Genomic DNA, 18494 nt, shown 5'->3' with positions numbered 1-18494 from the left:
AAACAGTAACGCAAGGAGCCAACCACTGACCAGTTTTTCTAAAACTTCCCTTAGTGTAGACAAGCGACATAAATTTAGGTTCCTGTAAAGTCAGATAGGTAATCTTAAAGATGATGTGAGTTAGAGGCTAATTATGGAAACAGGAGAATTAAGCAAGTTTTGTGCCCTGTCCAGAAGATGGAAGCGAACATTCAGTTCCAGCTATAGTTGCCTCAGTGAAATGCAAGCACAGGGATCCCAGATTTTCCAATTAAACAAGAGAAGTCAGCAATCTGGATTTAAAGTAATTTATTAAATAATGCAGGTAGTTGGCTGCCTGTATCAATGGCTAGAATGACTTACTCTACACCTCATTGTAGAGAGCAACTAGTATAAAGTGGCAATGCATCCATGCGTTAAGCTTTCCAATTTCTAATTTCCAGCGAGGAATCTGAAATTTTAATTTAAATATTTTTTAAAATTTATTCCCAAATAATTGGAATATTTTTTGGAAGTATCTGTGGGCCTTGTATTAATCTGTTATGGCTACCATAGCATTACCACACACTGGATGGCTTCAATAACAGAAATTTATTTTTTCACAGTTCTGGAGGCTGGAGGTTTAAGATCAAGATACCAGCAGAGTTGGTTTCTTTGTCTCTTCCTGCTTGCAGATAGGCACTTACTCACTGTGTCCTCTTGTGGCCTTTCCTCTGTGTGGGTGGGGAGAGAGAGAGAGAAAGAGCTCTGGTATCTCTTCTTCTCATAAGAACACCAGTTCTATTGGATTAGGGCCCACTCTTAGTACCTCATTTGACTTTAATTACCTCCTTAAAGGTCCTGTCTCTAAATATGGTCAAACTAGAGATTAGGGCCTCAACATGTGATTTTGGGGGAAATACACATCTGTCCATATGGGCCTCTAGCTTGCAAAATCAAATTTCCCCAGATTCCCTGGGCCATAAATACCAGTGGTCTGGTACAGGATTCTCGAATATTGACATGCATCAGAATAAAAAAAAAAAAAAAAAACTAGAGATTTTGTTAAAGCAGATTCTTGAGCTGTACCCCCAAGGTCAGCAGGTCAAAGGTGACTTTGATCAATGTGATCCCATTCTCTTTCTGGTTCCTGGGAATTCTTCATTCTCTTTGAATGTCTCTATTGCCCATCACATACTCCTAAGCTATTAAGAATTTAATAGGATAAGTTCCATAAGCCCAATAAGAATAAATTCCATAATCCCATTATGGAACACACAGTTTTTAAGAGAAAAAATAATTATGAAAAGCATTTCTTCTTCAGAAGTTGAGCAAAATAGCTTCAGGTTCTAGCAAAAGTTCAATATGTTAACTTCATAGTGAGGTAAAAAATTCAACTCATCATTTTTAAAAAGAAAGATGTATAAGGAAAGATAAATAATCTGCTATTTATGGAAGGTATTAATCTTACGGTTATTAGCATGTATTATGTATCTATGTCCTGTGGATACTAAAATGGATGTGGAGAAAATTCTGGAGAAGCTGCAAACCAGAGTAATTGATTTTGGACATTGCAATAGGTTCTGTCATAAAAGGTTAAAAAAAAAAATGATGTTCTTTGTTTTCCACAAACATGCATTATTTGTCTCATGTTGTGCTAGGTTTAAAAGAAATAGGCACATAAGCCTGTAATCTATTAATTTCTGAATTTTTTTTCCCCTGTCTCTAAACCTGATGAATGAATTTCATTCATAGGTATATTTCAGATTATTTACAGTGATTTTTGTGCTAATTTTTACTCTACTCATAAATTTAAACTGATTATTCCAGAGTAACGTATTTGTGGGATGATTTTACACCTGATTCAACCATTTACAAACTTCTGAACTTTATTATTAATAACACAAGGTATTAAATCTTGTCTGAGAACTATTGAACTAGAAATCTAAGGATTTCTTTATTTTTTTTTTTCCTACTTTGTTTAGGGATTATTGAAAGGATGGTGAGCAGTTGTTAATCATATTCTTTTGAGAATGGCTAAGATAGATGTCGATTTTGCTGGAACTTAGGAAATAACAGTTTTAATAGTTAGGAGGGTAATAATTAGAGACAACTGTAGACGGGTTAACATCTATCCGGAATGCTCAAAAGTCAGGAACTAAACCCTAATGGTCTCTTCTACTTTATTATTTCTTGCTTTCTTTTGTCTTTATAATGTATTCCCCAAATCTTGTTCTAAATTTATACCTACATTTTTATTCCCTTTGAACAAATAACTCTGATTTTGAAAAAATATTTATGTATGTATATCATCTTCTCCCTTTGTTTTTCATGTCAGTCCATGTACAGAGGATCACCGGTTAGTACAAATTTTAGAATTTTTAACTCCTGACTTTTATAGGTAAAAGAGAACATAAGTTTCATGCTATTTGGTAACAAACTTCAAAGTAAGTGCATTTTTTTAAACTACTCATCACAGTTTCTTTTAAGTTCCAGTCAACTTCTAAATGTAAAAAAATAACCTTTTTATTTTCCCTGTGTGGTGTTTTGTTGGTAATTTCCTGCATGATGTCATATTTTTTCAACTTAAAACAATTTTTTGAAATTCATTCTATGGATGTTTTTATTGTGTGCACCTAATGAATGCTCCTGAAATTTCCACTGAAACCATGTACTTGTTTGTTTTGATGGCTCACCCAACTTACCCTTGTGTATCACTATAGAGGCATGACCAAATTGTCCAACTGATGTCTAATAAAGTGCTAGTAATTGCATAATTAGATGGCCTATAATCTTCTAGTACATTACTAGTACAGTTTTTCTTTTTAAACAGATTAAATTAGTCAACATTAACTCCACTGATATAGCTGACGGCCGACCATCAATAGTTCTCGGATTGATGTGGACCATTATTCTATATTTCCAGGTATTGTACTATATAGCTCCCTTTTCAGTTGATGTAATGTCATGGATGGAGGTAGTAGTGGAAATTTTAGTAGTACTCTCATTTGCCCTACCTTTGGGGTTGATTCTCAAGTGAGCAGAAACTTGACTTAACTATGTACATTGTTTTTTGTTAGCAGAAAAATTTCCTTTTCTTCCCTGCAAAGATGTTATATAGGGAACTCTGCCAGAGAACTGTGACATCGATACTTAATCTGAAAAGTGAGCAGGGCACAATGGAAATAAAATATTGTTGTAGAAAGAGTTGAGGAAATTTTTGTTGTTGTTGTCTAGAAGGGACCAGTTTTATGTTCCTATTAGAATTACGGGGAGCTTGAGCAAATTCTCTCCACTTTCTTTTCCTTCCTTTTCCCAACCAACTTATCTTACCAACTCCTTTTTTAGAATTTTTTAAAAAGTTTCATCTTTACAGTCATATCTAATCCTTCATTGTGTTTACCCTTATTTTTGTGTGTGTATATATATTTTTTTTTCTTTCTTTAAAATTTTGGGAAGTAGTTTCTTCTAAGAGACCAAAATGCACCCAGAATCAAGTGGGTGGCTCTGTTCTATTCACCAGTCTAGTATATATATTTTTTAACTTCTTTTTACCCCCTCTCTTCTCCCCACAATTTGGGGTCTTTTCTGATTTGGTTAATGCACATTTTTCTGGGGTCTTTGCCATCCTTTTAGTATGTTATTCTCTTGTTCATATATTCTTATAAATATAATGACAAGGGGTAAAAATACACCACACACACACACACACAAAAAAGAACAAGAGGCAGTACCAAAGGCTAGGGACCTAATCAATATGGATATTGGTTATATATCAAATCTAGAGTTCAGAATGATGATTCTCAAGGTGCTAGCTGGGCTCAAAAAAGGCATGGGAGATATTAGAGAAACACTGGAGAAATAAAAGCCCTTCTGGAGGAATAAAGGAACTAAAATTTAAGCTGAAATCAAAAAAGCTATTAATGAGGTGTAATAAATAACAGAGGCTCTTGCTGCTAGGATAAATGTGGCAGAAGAGAGAATTAATAATATAGAGGACCAAAGGACAGAGAATAAAGAAGCTGAGCAAAAGAGACACAAACAACTACTGGGCAATGAGGGGAGAATTCGAGAGATAAGTGATACCATAAGATGAAACAATATTAGAATAATTGGGATTCCAGAAGAAAAAGAAAGAGGGGAGTGGAAGGTATATTGGAGCAAATTATTGTAGAGAATTTCCCTAGTATGGCAAAGGGAACAAATATCAAAATCAAGGAGGTGCAGAGAATCCCCCTCAAAATCAATAAGAATAGGTCCACACCCCATCATCTAATAGTAAAACTTACAAGTCTTAGGAACAAAGAGAAAATCCTGAAAGCAGCCCAGGAAATGAAGTCTATAACATACAGTGGTAAAAATACTAGGTTGATGACAGATTTATTCACAGAGACCTGGCTGGCCAGAAAAAAACTGGCATGATATATTCAGAGCACTAAATGAGAAAGACATACAGCCAAGAATACTATATCCTGCTAGGCTATCATTGAAAATAGAAGGAGAGATAAAAAGCTTCCAGGACAAACAAAAACAAAAAAATTTTTAAAACACCAAACCAACCCTACAGAAAATATTGAAAGGGGTCCTCTAAGCAAAGAGAGAGCCTAAAAGTAGTAGACCAGAAAGGAACAGAGACAATACACAGTTAACAGTCACCTTACAGGCAATGCAATGGCACTAAATTCATATCTCTCAATAGTTACCCTGAGTGTAAATAGGCTAAATGCCCCAATCAAAAGACACAGTGTCTCAGAATGGATAAAAAACAAAACCCATCAATATGCTGTCTACTAGAAGCTCATTTTAGACCCAAAGGCACCTCTGGATTTAAAGTGAAGGGGTGGAAAACAATTTACCATGTTAATGGACATCAAAAGAAAGCTGGGGTGTCAATCCTTATATCAGATCAATTAGATTTTAAGCCAAAGACTATAATAAGAGATGAGGAAGGACACTATATCATACTCAAAGGGTCTGTCCAACAAGAAGAACTAACAATTTTAAATATCTATGTCCCTAACATGGGAGAAGCAAACTATATAAACCAATTAATAACAACATCAAAGAAACAAATCAACCATAATACAATAATAGTAGGGGACTTTAACACCCCTCACTGAAATGGACAGATTATCCAAGAAAAGATTAACAAGGAAATCAAGGCCTTAAGTGACACACTGGACCCGATGTACATCACAGATATATTCAGAACATTCCATCCCAAAGCAACAAAATACACATTCTTCTCTATTGCACATGGAACATCCTCCAGAATAGATCACATCTGGGTCACAAATCAGGTCTCAACCAGTACCAAAAAATTGGTATCATTCCCTGCATATTTTCAGACCACAACGCTCTGAAGTTAGAACTCAATCACAAGAGGAAATTTGGAAAGAACCCAAATACATGGAAACCAAACAGCATCCTTCTAAACAATGAATGGGTCAACCTGGAAATTAAAGAAAAATTGAAAAAAAATCATGGAAACAAATGATAATGGAAACACAATGGTTCTAAATCTGGGGGACACAGCAAAGGCAATCCTGAGAAGAAAATATATAGTGATACAAGCCTTTCTCAAGAAACAAGAAGGGTCTCAAATACACAGCCCAACTCTACACCTAAAGGAGCTGGAGAAAGAACAGCAAAAAGAGCCTAAGCCCAGCAGGAGAGGAGAAATAATAAAGATCAGAGCAGAAATCAATGAAATTGAAACCAAAAAATGAGTAGAACAAATCAATGAAACTAGGAGCTAGTTCTTTGAAAGAATTAATAAAATTGATAATCCCCTGGCCAGACTTATCAAAAATAAAAGAGAAAGGACCCATATAAATAAAATTATGAATGAAAAAGGAGAGACCACAACCAATACCAAACAAATACAAACAATTATAAGAACATATTATAAGTAACTATACACCAGCAAATTTGACAATCTGAAAGAAATGGATGAATTCCTAGAGATGTATAAACTACCAAAACTGAACCAGGAAGAAATAGAAAACCTGAACAGACCCATAATCAGTAAGGAGATTGAAGCAGTCATCAGAAATCTCCCAACAAATAAGAGCCCAAGGCCAGACGGCTTCCCGGGGGCATTCTACCAAACATTTAAAGAAGAATCAATACCTATTCTCCTGAAACTGTTCCAAAAAATAGAAATGGAAGGAAAACTTCCAAACTCATTTTATGAGACCAGCTTTACCTTGATCCCAAAACCAAAGACCCCATCAAAAAAGAGAATTACAGACAAATATCTTTGATGAACACAGATGAGAAAATTCTCACCAAAATACTAGCCAACAGGATCCAACAGTACATTAAAAGGATTATTCACCACAACCAAGTGGGATTTATTCCTGGGCTGCAGGGTTGGCTCAACATCCACAAATCAATCAATGTGATACAATACATTAATAAAAGAAAGAACAAGAACCATATGATACTCTCAACAGTTGCTGAAAAAGCATTTCACAAAGTACAGCATCCTTTCTTAATCAAAACTCTTCCTAGTGTGGGGATGGAGGGTACATACCTCAATATCATCAAAACCATCTATGAAAAACCCACAGAGAATATAATTCTCAATGGAGAAAAACCGAGAGCTTTTCCACTAAGGTCAGGAACACAGCAGGGGTGTCCGTTATCACCACTATTATTCAATATAGTACTAGAAGTCTTAGCCTCAGCAATCAGACAGCATAAAGAAATTAAAGGCATCCAAATCGGCAAAGAAAAAGTCAAACTATCACTCTTTGCAGATGATATGATATGTTATGTGGAAAACCCAAAAGACTCCACTCCAAATCTGCCAGAACTTGTACCGGAATTCAGTAAAGTGTCAGGATATAAAATCAATGCACAGAAATCAGTTGCATTTCTGTACACCAACAGCAAGACAGAAGAAAGAGAAATTAAGGAATCAGTTCCATTTACAATTGCACCTAAAACCATAAGATAACTAGGAATAAACCTAACCAAAGAGGCAAAGATTCTGTACTCAGAAAACTATAAAGTACGCGTGAAAGAAATTGAGAAAGACACACAGAAATGGAAAAATGTTTCATGCTCATGGATTGGAAGAACAAATATTGTGAAAATATCTATGCTACCTAAAGCCATCTACACGTTTAATGCAATCCCTATCAAAATCCCATCCATTTTTTTTCAAAGAAATGGAACAAATAATTCTAAAATTTATATGGAAGCAGAAAAGACCTTGAATAGCCAGAGGAATGTTGAAAAAGAAAGCCAAAGTTGATGGCATCACAATTCCAGACTTCAAGTTCTATTACAAAGCTGTCATCATCAAGACAGTATGGTTCTAGCACAAGAACAGACGCATAGATCAATGGAACAGAATAGAGAGCCCAGAAATAGACCTATGGTCAACTAATCTTCCACAAAGCAGGAAAGAATGCCCAATGGAAAAAAAGACAGTCTCTTCAACAAATGGTGTTGGGAAAATTGGACAGCCACATGCAGAAAAAGGAAATTGGACCATTTCCTTATACCACACACGAAAATAGACTCAAAATGGATGAAGGACCTCAATGTGCGAAAGGAATCCATCAAAATCCTTGAGGAGAACACAGACAGCAACCTCTTCGACCTCAGCCGCAGCAACTTCTTCCTAGAAACATCGCCAAAGGCAAGGGAAGCAAGGGCCAAAATGAACTATTGGGACTTCATCAAGATCAAAAGCTTTTGCATAGCAAAGGAAACAGTCAACAAAACCAAAAGACAACTGACCGAATGGGAGTAGATATTTGCAAATGACATATCAGATTAAGGGCTAGTATCCAAAATATATAAAGAACTTATCAAACTGAACACCCAAGGAACAAATAACCCAATCAAGAAATAGGCAGAGGACATGAACAAACATTTCTGCAAAGAAGACATCCAGATGGCCAACAGACACATGAAAAAGTGCTCCATATCACTCAGCCTCAGGGTAATACAAATCAAAATCACAATGAGATACCACCTCGCACCAGTCAGAATGGCTAAAATTAACAAGTCAGGAAAGGACCGATGCTGGCGAGGATACGAAAGGGGAACCCTCATACATTGTTGGTGGGAATGCAAGCTGGTGCAGCTACTCTGGGAAACAGCATGGAGGTTCCTTAAAAAGTTGAAAATAGAGCTAGTCTATGACCCAGCAATTGCACTACTGGGTATTTACCCTAAAGATACAAACGTAGTGATCTCAAGAGGCACGTGCACCCGAGTGTTTATAGCAGCAGTGTCCACAGCTGCCAAACTATGGGAAGAACCTAGATGTCCATCAACAGATGAATGGATAAAAAGAGGTGGTACAGATATACAATGGAATACTATGCAGCCATCAAAAGAATGAAATCTTGCCATTTGCAACAACATGGATGGAACTAGAGAGTATTATGCTGAGCGAAATAAGTCAGTCAGAGAAAGGTAATTATCATATGATTTCCCAGATATGAAGAATTTAAAAGGCAACGTGGGGAATTTTGGGGGTAGGGAAGGAAAAAATGAGACAAGATGGGATCGGGAGGGAGACAAACCGTAAGAGACTCTTAATCTCACAAAACAAACTAAGGGTTGCTGGGTGAGGGCAGTAGGGAGAGGGTGGTTGGGTTTTGGACATTGTGGAAGGTTTGTGCTATGGTGAGTGCTGTGAAGTGTGTAGACCTGGCGATTCATAGACCTGTACCTCTGGGGCTAATAATACATTATATGCTTATAAAAAATAAAAAAAATTAAAAAGAATTAAGGGGAGAAATGAACTTGCCATTCCATCTAGAGTAATTGTTCTAGTCATTCGGTTGTTTATTTATTTATTTATTTATTTATTTATTTGAGGATTTTATATATTTATTTGAGAGAGAGGACAAATAGGGGTAAAGGGCAGAGAGAGAGGGAGAAGCAGACTCCCCACTGTGCAGGGAGCCTGACACCTGGTTGGATCCTAGGACCCTAAGGCAGAGAGTTAGGTTTTTATTATTGTTGTTGTTGTTGTTGTTTTTAAGACTTTATTTTTTAGAGTAATTTTAGTTCACAGCAAAACTAAACAAAAAGTCCAAAGATTTCCCATATACCCTATGTTGGCTCCTCCCACGACCAACTCCTCCACTGGAGTGATACATTTGTTACAAGTAATGAACCTCTATTGAGACACCATTATCATTCAGAGTCAGTAGTTTTCATTAAGGTTCCCTTTTGGTGTTGTATGCTCTGTAAGTTTGGATAACCATTATGTTTTATTTTATTCATTCATTCATGTGTTTATTAAGTGTTTATTGCTGTGTACAAGGTAGTTTTAGATGCAGTGGGAAGTTGGAAGAAGAGTACAATGTCAATCACGTCCTTAAGAACTTACCTTGTCAATGGTGTTAAGGGTGTGAATTTAAATTACTTTTAGTTGGAACAGTGACATCCAAGGAAAGAAGAACAAGATAATTCTTATGTTTTTGTCACCTGTTAACTCACGAACAGATTGAGGAGTTGACCAGCAACCTGCCACAGCTGCAGTCTTTGTCTGGAAGCACATCCTCTGTGGACAGCACGGTTAGTGCTGAGACCGCCAGCCCCCCAAGTAAACGGAAAGTGGCCACCAAGATCCAAGGAAATGCCAAGAGGGCTCTATTAAAGTGGGTTCAGTACACAGTAGCCAAGTAAGTACCAAGAATTTGTTTAAATCTGAAACCTTGAATAATTTGAGTTACCAATTTATTACTGAGTGCACCTGCCAATGTTGCAAAATTTGAACAGACATTTGAATGAACAGCGTTGCTTCAGCTGTTCTGTTCTTTCCTTGAATTAAAATATAAACAGAAATCATCACTAATACTCTTAGAAAATGCTGTAATCGACCTACTTCCTTCATTATTCATTGATTGGGCCCAATTAAGTTTTTTTAAACACACACTTGGATTGGTAATCTGAGGAGTAATTATGTTTAGGTCATTGTTTGGACTTCCTGCTTTTATTAAATAATATTTACACAAAAGATTTGAGGTTTTAATGTGATTATCTCTTCATAATACTATTGAGTTCTATTTAATAATAATGTGAACTAAGGCGCACTTCTGAAATAATTCTATTTGTTTTTGTTTCCCAAAACTTTCTAGAAATTTTATTTTAAAATTCTTTTTCCTTGGGTCTCCTCTTTTATTGGGAATATAGATTCCTTTGTCAACTTCAGTTTTATATATTGTGGATTTGATTTGGGGCATATTAAATTTATGTGTGTGTACATTCATGTGATAATCTAGATAGAAAATTACTACTCTCAGTGAGTATCTTTTCATAGCAATTTCAATAGCATTTTCAGTTGAGCATACCATTGTTTTGTGGTCAGATGTGGTCAGTGATAAGATCTCTTCACAAAGAAGTTGTGCTTTTGTGTGACTTCCAGGATGACATGTCAAGTTAACTCACTTTCTGTTTTGCTTTTGCATGCCTAAAGCTAATCTGAATTCCCTACTTCTGGAACATAGTTTTAAACAAGTACTTATCATTATAAAATATTGAAGCACTAAATGTAGGGAGTTCTATTTTTAAAGTGTTTGAAGAGCAAAAATAAAGAGAGAAAAACTAAACATAGAGAAGTTGTAATTAGTGTTACTATTTTACATCATTTTGTTTAACTTTTAAAGTGTGTTGGTGGTTTTCTAATTTGGGATATATTTTTATGATTAAACTTGTATTCAGAAATATTTCTGAAAGCAAAGCTTTGTGCCTTTTTAGAATCTGTAGTGGAAATGAAATGTTAAAAGCCTGACCACATTGCTGGTACACTGCATTCCATCCACAGTGGCAAGTACTAATCTCTTTTGCAGCTTAATTGGGCAGAAAGAAGAAATGTGCTAGGTAGGAAGAGACAGGTGACCATATGCTGCAACATTTGTCATCATGTTATTCAATACAATTTTGTAATAATATCAATGGATACTCTCTTTCCCATTGCACCACAAAGCATAAATTGGTTTCCACTTAATATTATAGTAGCTTAAAATAAACTCAAATTTAATGCTGTTGGAGTTTTTTGCATTGGGTTTGATTTACATATGGTGTGTTAGCTTTCAAAGATGTGCGGGGCTCTAATGGTAACTAAAACTCATTCCTGCAACTTGTATATTTGTAACATCAGGGGAAGTTGTATTTTGCTTATCTGTATAAATGTCCAGATTTATGGATCTAAAGCTTTTCCATCATCAGCTTATGAGTGAGATCCATTTATTTTATAGCTGCATCAAGTGAGGAGATTTGGGGAGCTGACTCTCTAAAATAAAAATTCTGTGATGAGCATGTGATTCCATTATACCTGCCAAATTGTTGATAATTTTTCTAAAACCTGTTTTTTTAAAAAAATACTATCCCACTGTGTACTCTTCAAGCAACTTTTTACCTGATACGGATAATAGTCTTCAGAATCCGTACTCATTTCAGTTTATGACTTTTTTTTTTAATTTTTTATTTTTTATAAACATATATTTTTATCTCCAGGGGTACAGGTCTGTGAATCGCCAGGTTTACACACTTCACAGCACTCACCAAAGCACATACCCTCCCCAATGTCCATAATCCCACCCCCTTCTCCCAAACCCCCTCCCCCCAGCAACCCTCAGTTTGTTTTGTGAGATTAAGAGTCACTTATGGTTTGTCTCCCTCCCAATCCCATCTTGTTTCATTTATTCTTCTCGTACCCACTTAAGCCCCCATGTTGCATCACCACTTCCTCATATCAGGGAGATCATATGATAGTTGTCTTTCTCTGCTTGACTTATTTCGCTAAGCTTGCCATTTGCGACAACATGAATGGAACTAGAGCGTATCATGACATGTTTTTAAAATTATAATCTGTGAGAATCTGTGGTCTGAATATTCATCAGCCTCACAATCCTGACCATGACAAGAAAGGACAAAAACATCCAGTAAACTCCAAACATGTTGTCAGAATGTATTCACTGTTTTCATGTAAAATTTCAAATTATGTGAGAAATAAATAAGACCTGTCTCAATAATGCGACATAATAAAGCTTTCTCTGTTTTTTTAAACCAGTTTTCTATCCTATCACTATTACTCTCAGACATGAAAGCAGTAAATTGTAGCATATCTGATATTTGCTTACTTTATTTTGAGATGTCTAGGAAGAATAATTGTATTTTAAGACAAAAATTAATAAGATAACAAGACAAATGAAAACATGTATATCCAGGTCCATTCAAAATAACTTGAGGTAAATATGTATTAGAGATCACATCTGCCTGTAAACCTGGTATACTTCATCACTTCTTTAAGTGATGTGTCCAAGTTTCTTTAAGTTATTATATTGTGGGGTGCCTGGGTGGCTCAGTGGGTTAAGCCGCTGCCTTCGGCTCAGGTCATGAGCTCAGGGTCCTGGGATCGAGTTCTGCATCGGACTCTCTGCTCAGCGGGGAGCCTGCTTCCTCCTCTCTCTCTGCCTGCCTCTCTGCCTACTTGTGATCTCTCTCTGTCAAATAAATAAATAAAATCTTTAAAAATAAATAAATAAATAAAAATAAAACCCCTTAAAAAAAAAAGTTATTGTATTGTTTTTTTAAGTGACATATCCAAGTTTTCCTAGATTTTGTATCTCAGATTCTCAAATGAGGGGTTTGGACTAAAACTAAAACTTTTAAGGAATATCATCTATCGCTTTGATATAATATGAAACACAATAGGTGTGTATGTGTGTGTCTGTGTATGTTCAACAAATATAGAAAAAGATGTAACGAAACTTGAAAAATTATTCCAACATAGTAAAATTTGGGAAATATTTTATATATTTATTGTTGAAATTATTTGAAACAATAAACAAGTTGGGGAAAATCAGAAAATATCTAATACATGATGAATATTTGCTAGCTAATTGTTTGGCTGTTTACACACGCCTTATTGCATTAAAATTATTGCAATAATTTGAGATATCTGTGAAGATGAAAACATTTTCAAATGAGGAAACATGAGCAAAAGGAAAATGTAAGTGGAAAAATAAGATGAAGCCGGGGTAAATGTACGAAGCGAAGAGTTGACTGGAGCATGCTGAACTGTCCCATCCGGGTGGGTTTTGCCTGTGTGTCAGACACCGGCTGAAAATATTACTTGCAACTACCAGAGACAGAAACTCTCAAAGAACTAAGAGCAGGTAGAGGATTACTTTGTAATTACTGGCATTTTACAAAATTGTTTTGAAAATATGTATTTATGAAGGCAGTGATGAGATCCAGTGATGCTATTTTCAGCACAAGCCGTTTAATCCAAGCTGAACGTACATTGTTAGGAGAGGATTTAAATTGACTCTTAAGTTTGCAGAGATAAAATTTAAGGGCACTTACCAACTTTGTATATTAGTCAACGTATCAGACAAATATACCTTACGGTCCCTGGGAATCTTGAGAATATAGTAAAAAAGAGAGTTTGGTGATATTAAGTCTGCTTCATTTACAAAGAATGATAATGGGACTATTTTTTAAAAAGATTTTATTTATTTATTTGACAGAGATAGAGAGGGATCACAAGTAGGCAAAAGGCAGGCAAAGAGAGAGAGGGAAGCAGGCTCTCTGCTATGCAGAGAGCCTGATGTGGGGCTTGGTCCCAGGACCTGAGACCATGACCTGAGCCAAAGGCAGAGGCTTAACCCACTGAGCCACCCAGGTGCCCCCTATTTTTTTTTTTTTTAAAGGAAACTACGAAGATATTCATCCATTGAATGTCAGCTAATTCATCACCTTCAAAGGCTCTATACTTAACCAGGAGATACTGTTCAAAGACATTTTTGTAATCTCCTTTTTGGAGCTGCCTTTATATTTAGTTGATAAGTTACATGGGAAAAAAATAATTGTGAGCTTGTATCACTTTTATTTTCAACAACAAAGTATTACTATTACTATAGTAATACTATACTATTACTATTTGAATGAATTCTTAATTATAATAACTGGCTTTGAATTAATCACATCCACCACAAAAGTGCAGAGATTTGCCACCAAGGCACTTCCAAAATGCCTCTCAAGGCAATTCCAAAAACAGAGTTTAAAAAACAATTTGATCAGGAGGGTAAATGGAAACTTGTCTGAACTTACATGACGTGACATGTGGGTTCCGTGTGACTGCTTTAGAGATATGATCACATGCATTTGCACTTGTTCATTCTAAAGCATTTGATAAAATTCATCCATATAATCTTAGTAGTTAATACCTGTGCATGTAGAACACATTTTTTTTTTTATCATTGTCATTAGAAATGTGCTAGACACTTCTTCAGAAATACACGGTGATGAATTACTATCAGTTTTGATGTTTTTAGAATTTCTTTTTTTATTTTTCCAGATATGTTTTCTCTATATTAGTTTCCTTTAAAAATGTGCTTTTGGGGGTGCCTGGGTGGCTCAGTAGGTTAAACCTCTGCCTTCGGCTCAGGTCATGATCTCAGGGTCCTGGGATCGAGCACCACATGGGGCTCTCTGCTCAGCAGGGAGCCTGCTTCCTCCTCTCTCTCTGCCTCCTTCTCGGCCTGCTGTGATCTCTCTCTCTGTGTCAAATAAATAAAATCTTTTTTAAAAAATGTGCTTTTACATTGAATATCTCAATGACTGAAAAGTCTGATATAGAAAACTCAAGTATGGAACCAAAATTTCTCCTGCTCTCTTGTTACCCTCTAGAACTTTTGTTTTGCCTAATTTTTTTCAAGCAGCTACCTACTGTGACTAACTGCCCTTCAGTCATTCCTGAGGATTAGATTTTGCATTAGTCCTTGAGGACAGTGCATATTATCTCTTCAGAATGTAACATTATTGTAATTTTTTATCACACTAAGGCAGACAGGAATCGAAGTAAAAGATTTTGGGCGGAGCTGGAGGAGTGGGCTTGCCTTTCATTCCATCATCCACGCCATTCGACCAGAATTAGTGGACTTGGAGCGAGTGAAAGGGAGACCTAACCGGGAAAACCTGGCGGAGGCTTTCACTATTGCTGAAACAGAACTAGGAATCCCGAGACTGCTGGATCCTGAAGGTAAGAAGAGTCGTTGCTGGTTCTTGCACACACATGTCAAAGCAGTAGTTTTCTATGTCTTAAAGGCAGAAATCACAGATGATTTCCAAGACCTTATCAGACCTTATCCAGAAAACTGTAGGAAAGCAGGAAGAAATAGTACCTTCCTGCACTGATTTTCTTTTGGAAAAAATATTTACTACTAGATATGGGAGCGAAATATAGTTCTGTTGCCCCAAACAGCATTTTGGCATTGGTGGTGTCAGCCAGGTGAAGTGTGGTAACTCCATAGAGTAAGGGCGGAATGAAAGCTTTAGAAGTGTGCATGTTAGCGTGAGGAGGGATGTTCAGGGTGACAGAATCACTCTCTTTACATAACAAAGAATCTAGAAGAAGCAAGAGGTTATTAATAATCTAAGATCGTATCTTTAAAATGTCAGTCATGGGGCGCCTGGGTTGCTCAGTGGGTTAAGCTTCTGCCTTCGGCTCAGGTCATGATCTCAGGGTCCTGGGATCGAGCCCCGAGTCAGGCTCTCTGCTCAGCAGGGAACCTGCTTCCCCCTCTCTCTCTGCCTCTCTGCCTACTTGTGGTCTCTGTCTGTCAAATAAATAAATAAAATCTTAAAATAAAATAAAATAAAATAAAATGTCAGTCATTAGGAACTTAGAAATGTTGACCACCATCCAGTATCCCGGTGTCAGTTGGGAAAACCATACAAATGGTCGAATTCTCTTTTTCATTAGAACTGTCTGGCAACTTTTTGGTAAGATTGTGAATTTTAAGATGTTGTGGAGGGGTGCCTGGGTGACTCAGTGGGTTAAATCCTCTGCCCTCAGCTCAGGTCATGATCCCAGGGCCCTGGGATCAAGCCCCACATTGGGCTCTCTGTTCAGCAGGGAGCCTGCTTCCTCCTCTCTCTCTCTCTCTCTGCCTGCCTCTCTGCCTACTTGTGATCTCTGTCTGTCAAATAAATAAAATCTTAAAAAAAAAAATCTTTAAGACGTTATGGAAAAGGATTAAGCTCTTCCAAGCCTGCAAAAGACAATTTTGATGCCTTTAATAAACTTTAGTAAACTGAATAAATTGTTATATTGAAATAAAAGGATTAAAAGTGAATTTTCCAGGGGCATCTGGGTGGCTCAGTTAGTTAAACATCCAACACTTGATTTTGGCTGAGATCTGATCTCAGGGTCCTGGGATTGAACCCTGCTTCTCACTCTGCTCTCAGCAGGGAGTCTGCTTCTTTCCCTCTCCCTCTCTCACCCTCTACCCCTCCACTGCCTGCTCTCTCTCTTCCTCTCTCTCTCTCTCAAATAAATAAATCATTTTTTAAAAGTGAATTATCCAAATGTCACAAACAACTTATTTGGGTTGACGGTTATGGATATTTCTGTTAATGGATGTGCAGGAGTAAATACAGAGGTGCTTGGGTGGCTCAGTTAGTTAAGCGTCTAACTCTTGATTTCAGCTTAGGTCATGATCTCAGGGTCATGAGATCAAGCCCCAGATCAGGCTCCATGCGTGTGTGGAACCTGATTAAGATTTTCTCTCTCTCTCTTTCCCTCTACCCCTCCCCTCCAATTTAAAAAAAAAAAAAAAAGCAAAGTAAATACAATGAAAACAGGTTCTTTTCAAAGATGAGATTTCACAGTGAGCATGCCTGACTCTAAAAGAGTGCCTAAGTGGAGACAATTGTACCTCCAGGAGTAGGATATAAATACCTACAAACCCCTGGTTGACTTCCCCTGAGATGAAAGCAGCGTGGAGATCCCTTGCCACTTCAGGATCCTGCTGGGGACTCCCCAGATTGACTAGGATAGCCAAGGTCTTTCCAGCTTGTTTCTGTGGACACACACACACACACACACACACACACACACACACACATCAATAGTGTTTAGCTCAAGGGGAAAGCCATATGCACAACCCAGCCCTCAATGTTTTTGAGTAGGACGACAGGAGGGTATAAATGATTCTTTCATATCCACTGGACTAATGAAGCTTAATGTTCCCTTTGATGATAGAACTGAGGTTGCCCAGATACAAGCCTAGCCCAGATATAAGGTGATCTTTTGTTTCCTCATACGAAGTCCCCCCCCCAAAAAAGTTATTGATCTTAAGCTTTTTTAATTAAAAAAATTAAACATAAAAAATTAATTAATTAATTTTATTTTTTTTAATTTTTAAAAAGATTTTTATTTATTTCTTTGTCAGAGAGAGAGAGAGAGCACACAAGCACACAAGCAGGCAGAGGCAGAGAGACAAACAGGCTCCCCGCTGAGCAGAGAGCCTGATGTAGGACTTGATCCCAGGACCCTGAGATCATGACCTGAGCTGAAGGCAGTGGCTTAACCAACTGAGCCACCCAGGCAGTCATCCCAAATTAATTAATTTTAAAAAGGTTATTTAGCTAACCATGATGTATAAACATTGAGGAATATGGATTAAATAGATCTATATCTATTACAACAATTAGTTTATGATTTAGTGACGCATATGTTTAAATGCTGAATTACTGTATTAAATCATGTGTTACGTGTTTTTTTCCCACATTCATATCTCGTGAAAGTTTTACTTGTTCTTCACATCTTCCACGTCCTGATCTTGTCATTTCTACAGCCACCTCTGAGACATCCATCCAGTGCTTTCAGAATGCATGACCATGGCTTCCTTTGAAGTCTTTTGAGCCGTAGCACTTTTTCAATCCTGCCTTGATAGTCCATAGAAATTGTGTCTCAAATCACAAGGCACATTTCAAAATATTAGAGTAGTTTATATTTTGGTTTCCATGGCTTTTGTTTGTTTTGTCAGATATTTGTAAACTCCAAATGTAGTCACAATTTCATGGCCTTTAAAAGGGATAATTAAAAGGTGATTTAAAACATTCAGCACTTTATATGTTGCAGTCTTAGCCCCTCTCATTCTGTAATGATGAGTAAACCTCTAATTAAAAATATCTTTTCAGGCTCTGTGTTTTCCCTCAGAGTACTTCACTGTTCAAACTGTAGTAATTTAGAGAATCATGCACAAGGGAGAGGTTATCCAAAGAACTGAGCATAAGGCATCTCCCTCTTTTCTAAAATAAAACTTGTGGAGGCAAGAGGGAGCTTATCTATATTTGTCCAGATACAGTATACAGGCTTTATGGGCATGGCATTTGTTGCCACACCTGTTAACATTTTTTTTAACTACCTGATCACCCCAGTTCTGAAATTTACAAAGTATTTGTATTTTATTAATGACGCAGAATATCTGAATTACCATATCGTGTCTCAGATTTCTGGTGAATTATCGTTGAGATTACTTAAATGAAACATGTATTACTTTCCCAAAAGTTAGTAATTAAAATGTGTCATCTATCTACATCATAGCATTCCTATCACGTATCAGCCAAACTAAATGGGCTTGCCTTCCCTCACCATCTCAAAATATTAATTTTCTTTTTCTTTTGCATTGGTATACTAGCTAGATTCCAAAGTCTGTGTGATTAAAATATAAAGAAGGCTGATTAACCTGTTCATATTTGGTTTT

At 36.7% G+C, this 18494-nt stretch overlaps 1 protein-coding gene across 13 annotated transcripts in view; it reads left to right on the top strand.

The window, feature by feature from the left end:
• The window catches only part of SYNE1 (spectrin repeat containing nuclear envelope protein 1), a 464771-nt gene that overhangs the window by 113575 nt on the left and 332702 nt on the right, over positions 1-18494 (top strand). For 11 of the 13 annotated variants that reach the window (XM_059401283.1, XM_059401282.1, XM_059401281.1 and 8 more), the window contains 4 exons: positions 2297-2317; positions 2792-2884; positions 9439-9617; positions 14787-14983. In XM_059401283.1, coding sequence (XP_059257266.1) covers positions 2297-2317; positions 2792-2884; positions 9439-9617; positions 14787-14983 — 490 coding nt within the window. The remainder of the gene's footprint in view (positions 1-2296; positions 2318-2791; positions 2885-9438; positions 9618-14786; positions 14984-18494) is intronic. The other 2 variants (XM_059401288.1, XM_059401278.1) reach the window with 1 other exon arrangement.

Source organism: Mustela nigripes, chromosome 5 (assembly GCF_022355385.1).
Source record: "Mustela nigripes isolate SB6536 chromosome 5, MUSNIG.SB6536, whole genome shotgun sequence".
In the NCBI taxonomy this organism is placed as follows: Eukaryota; Metazoa; Chordata; class Mammalia; order Carnivora; family Mustelidae; genus Mustela; species Mustela nigripes.
The sequence above is the reverse complement of the archived record's forward strand: the minus strand, read 5'-3'. Positions and strand labels throughout refer to the sequence as shown.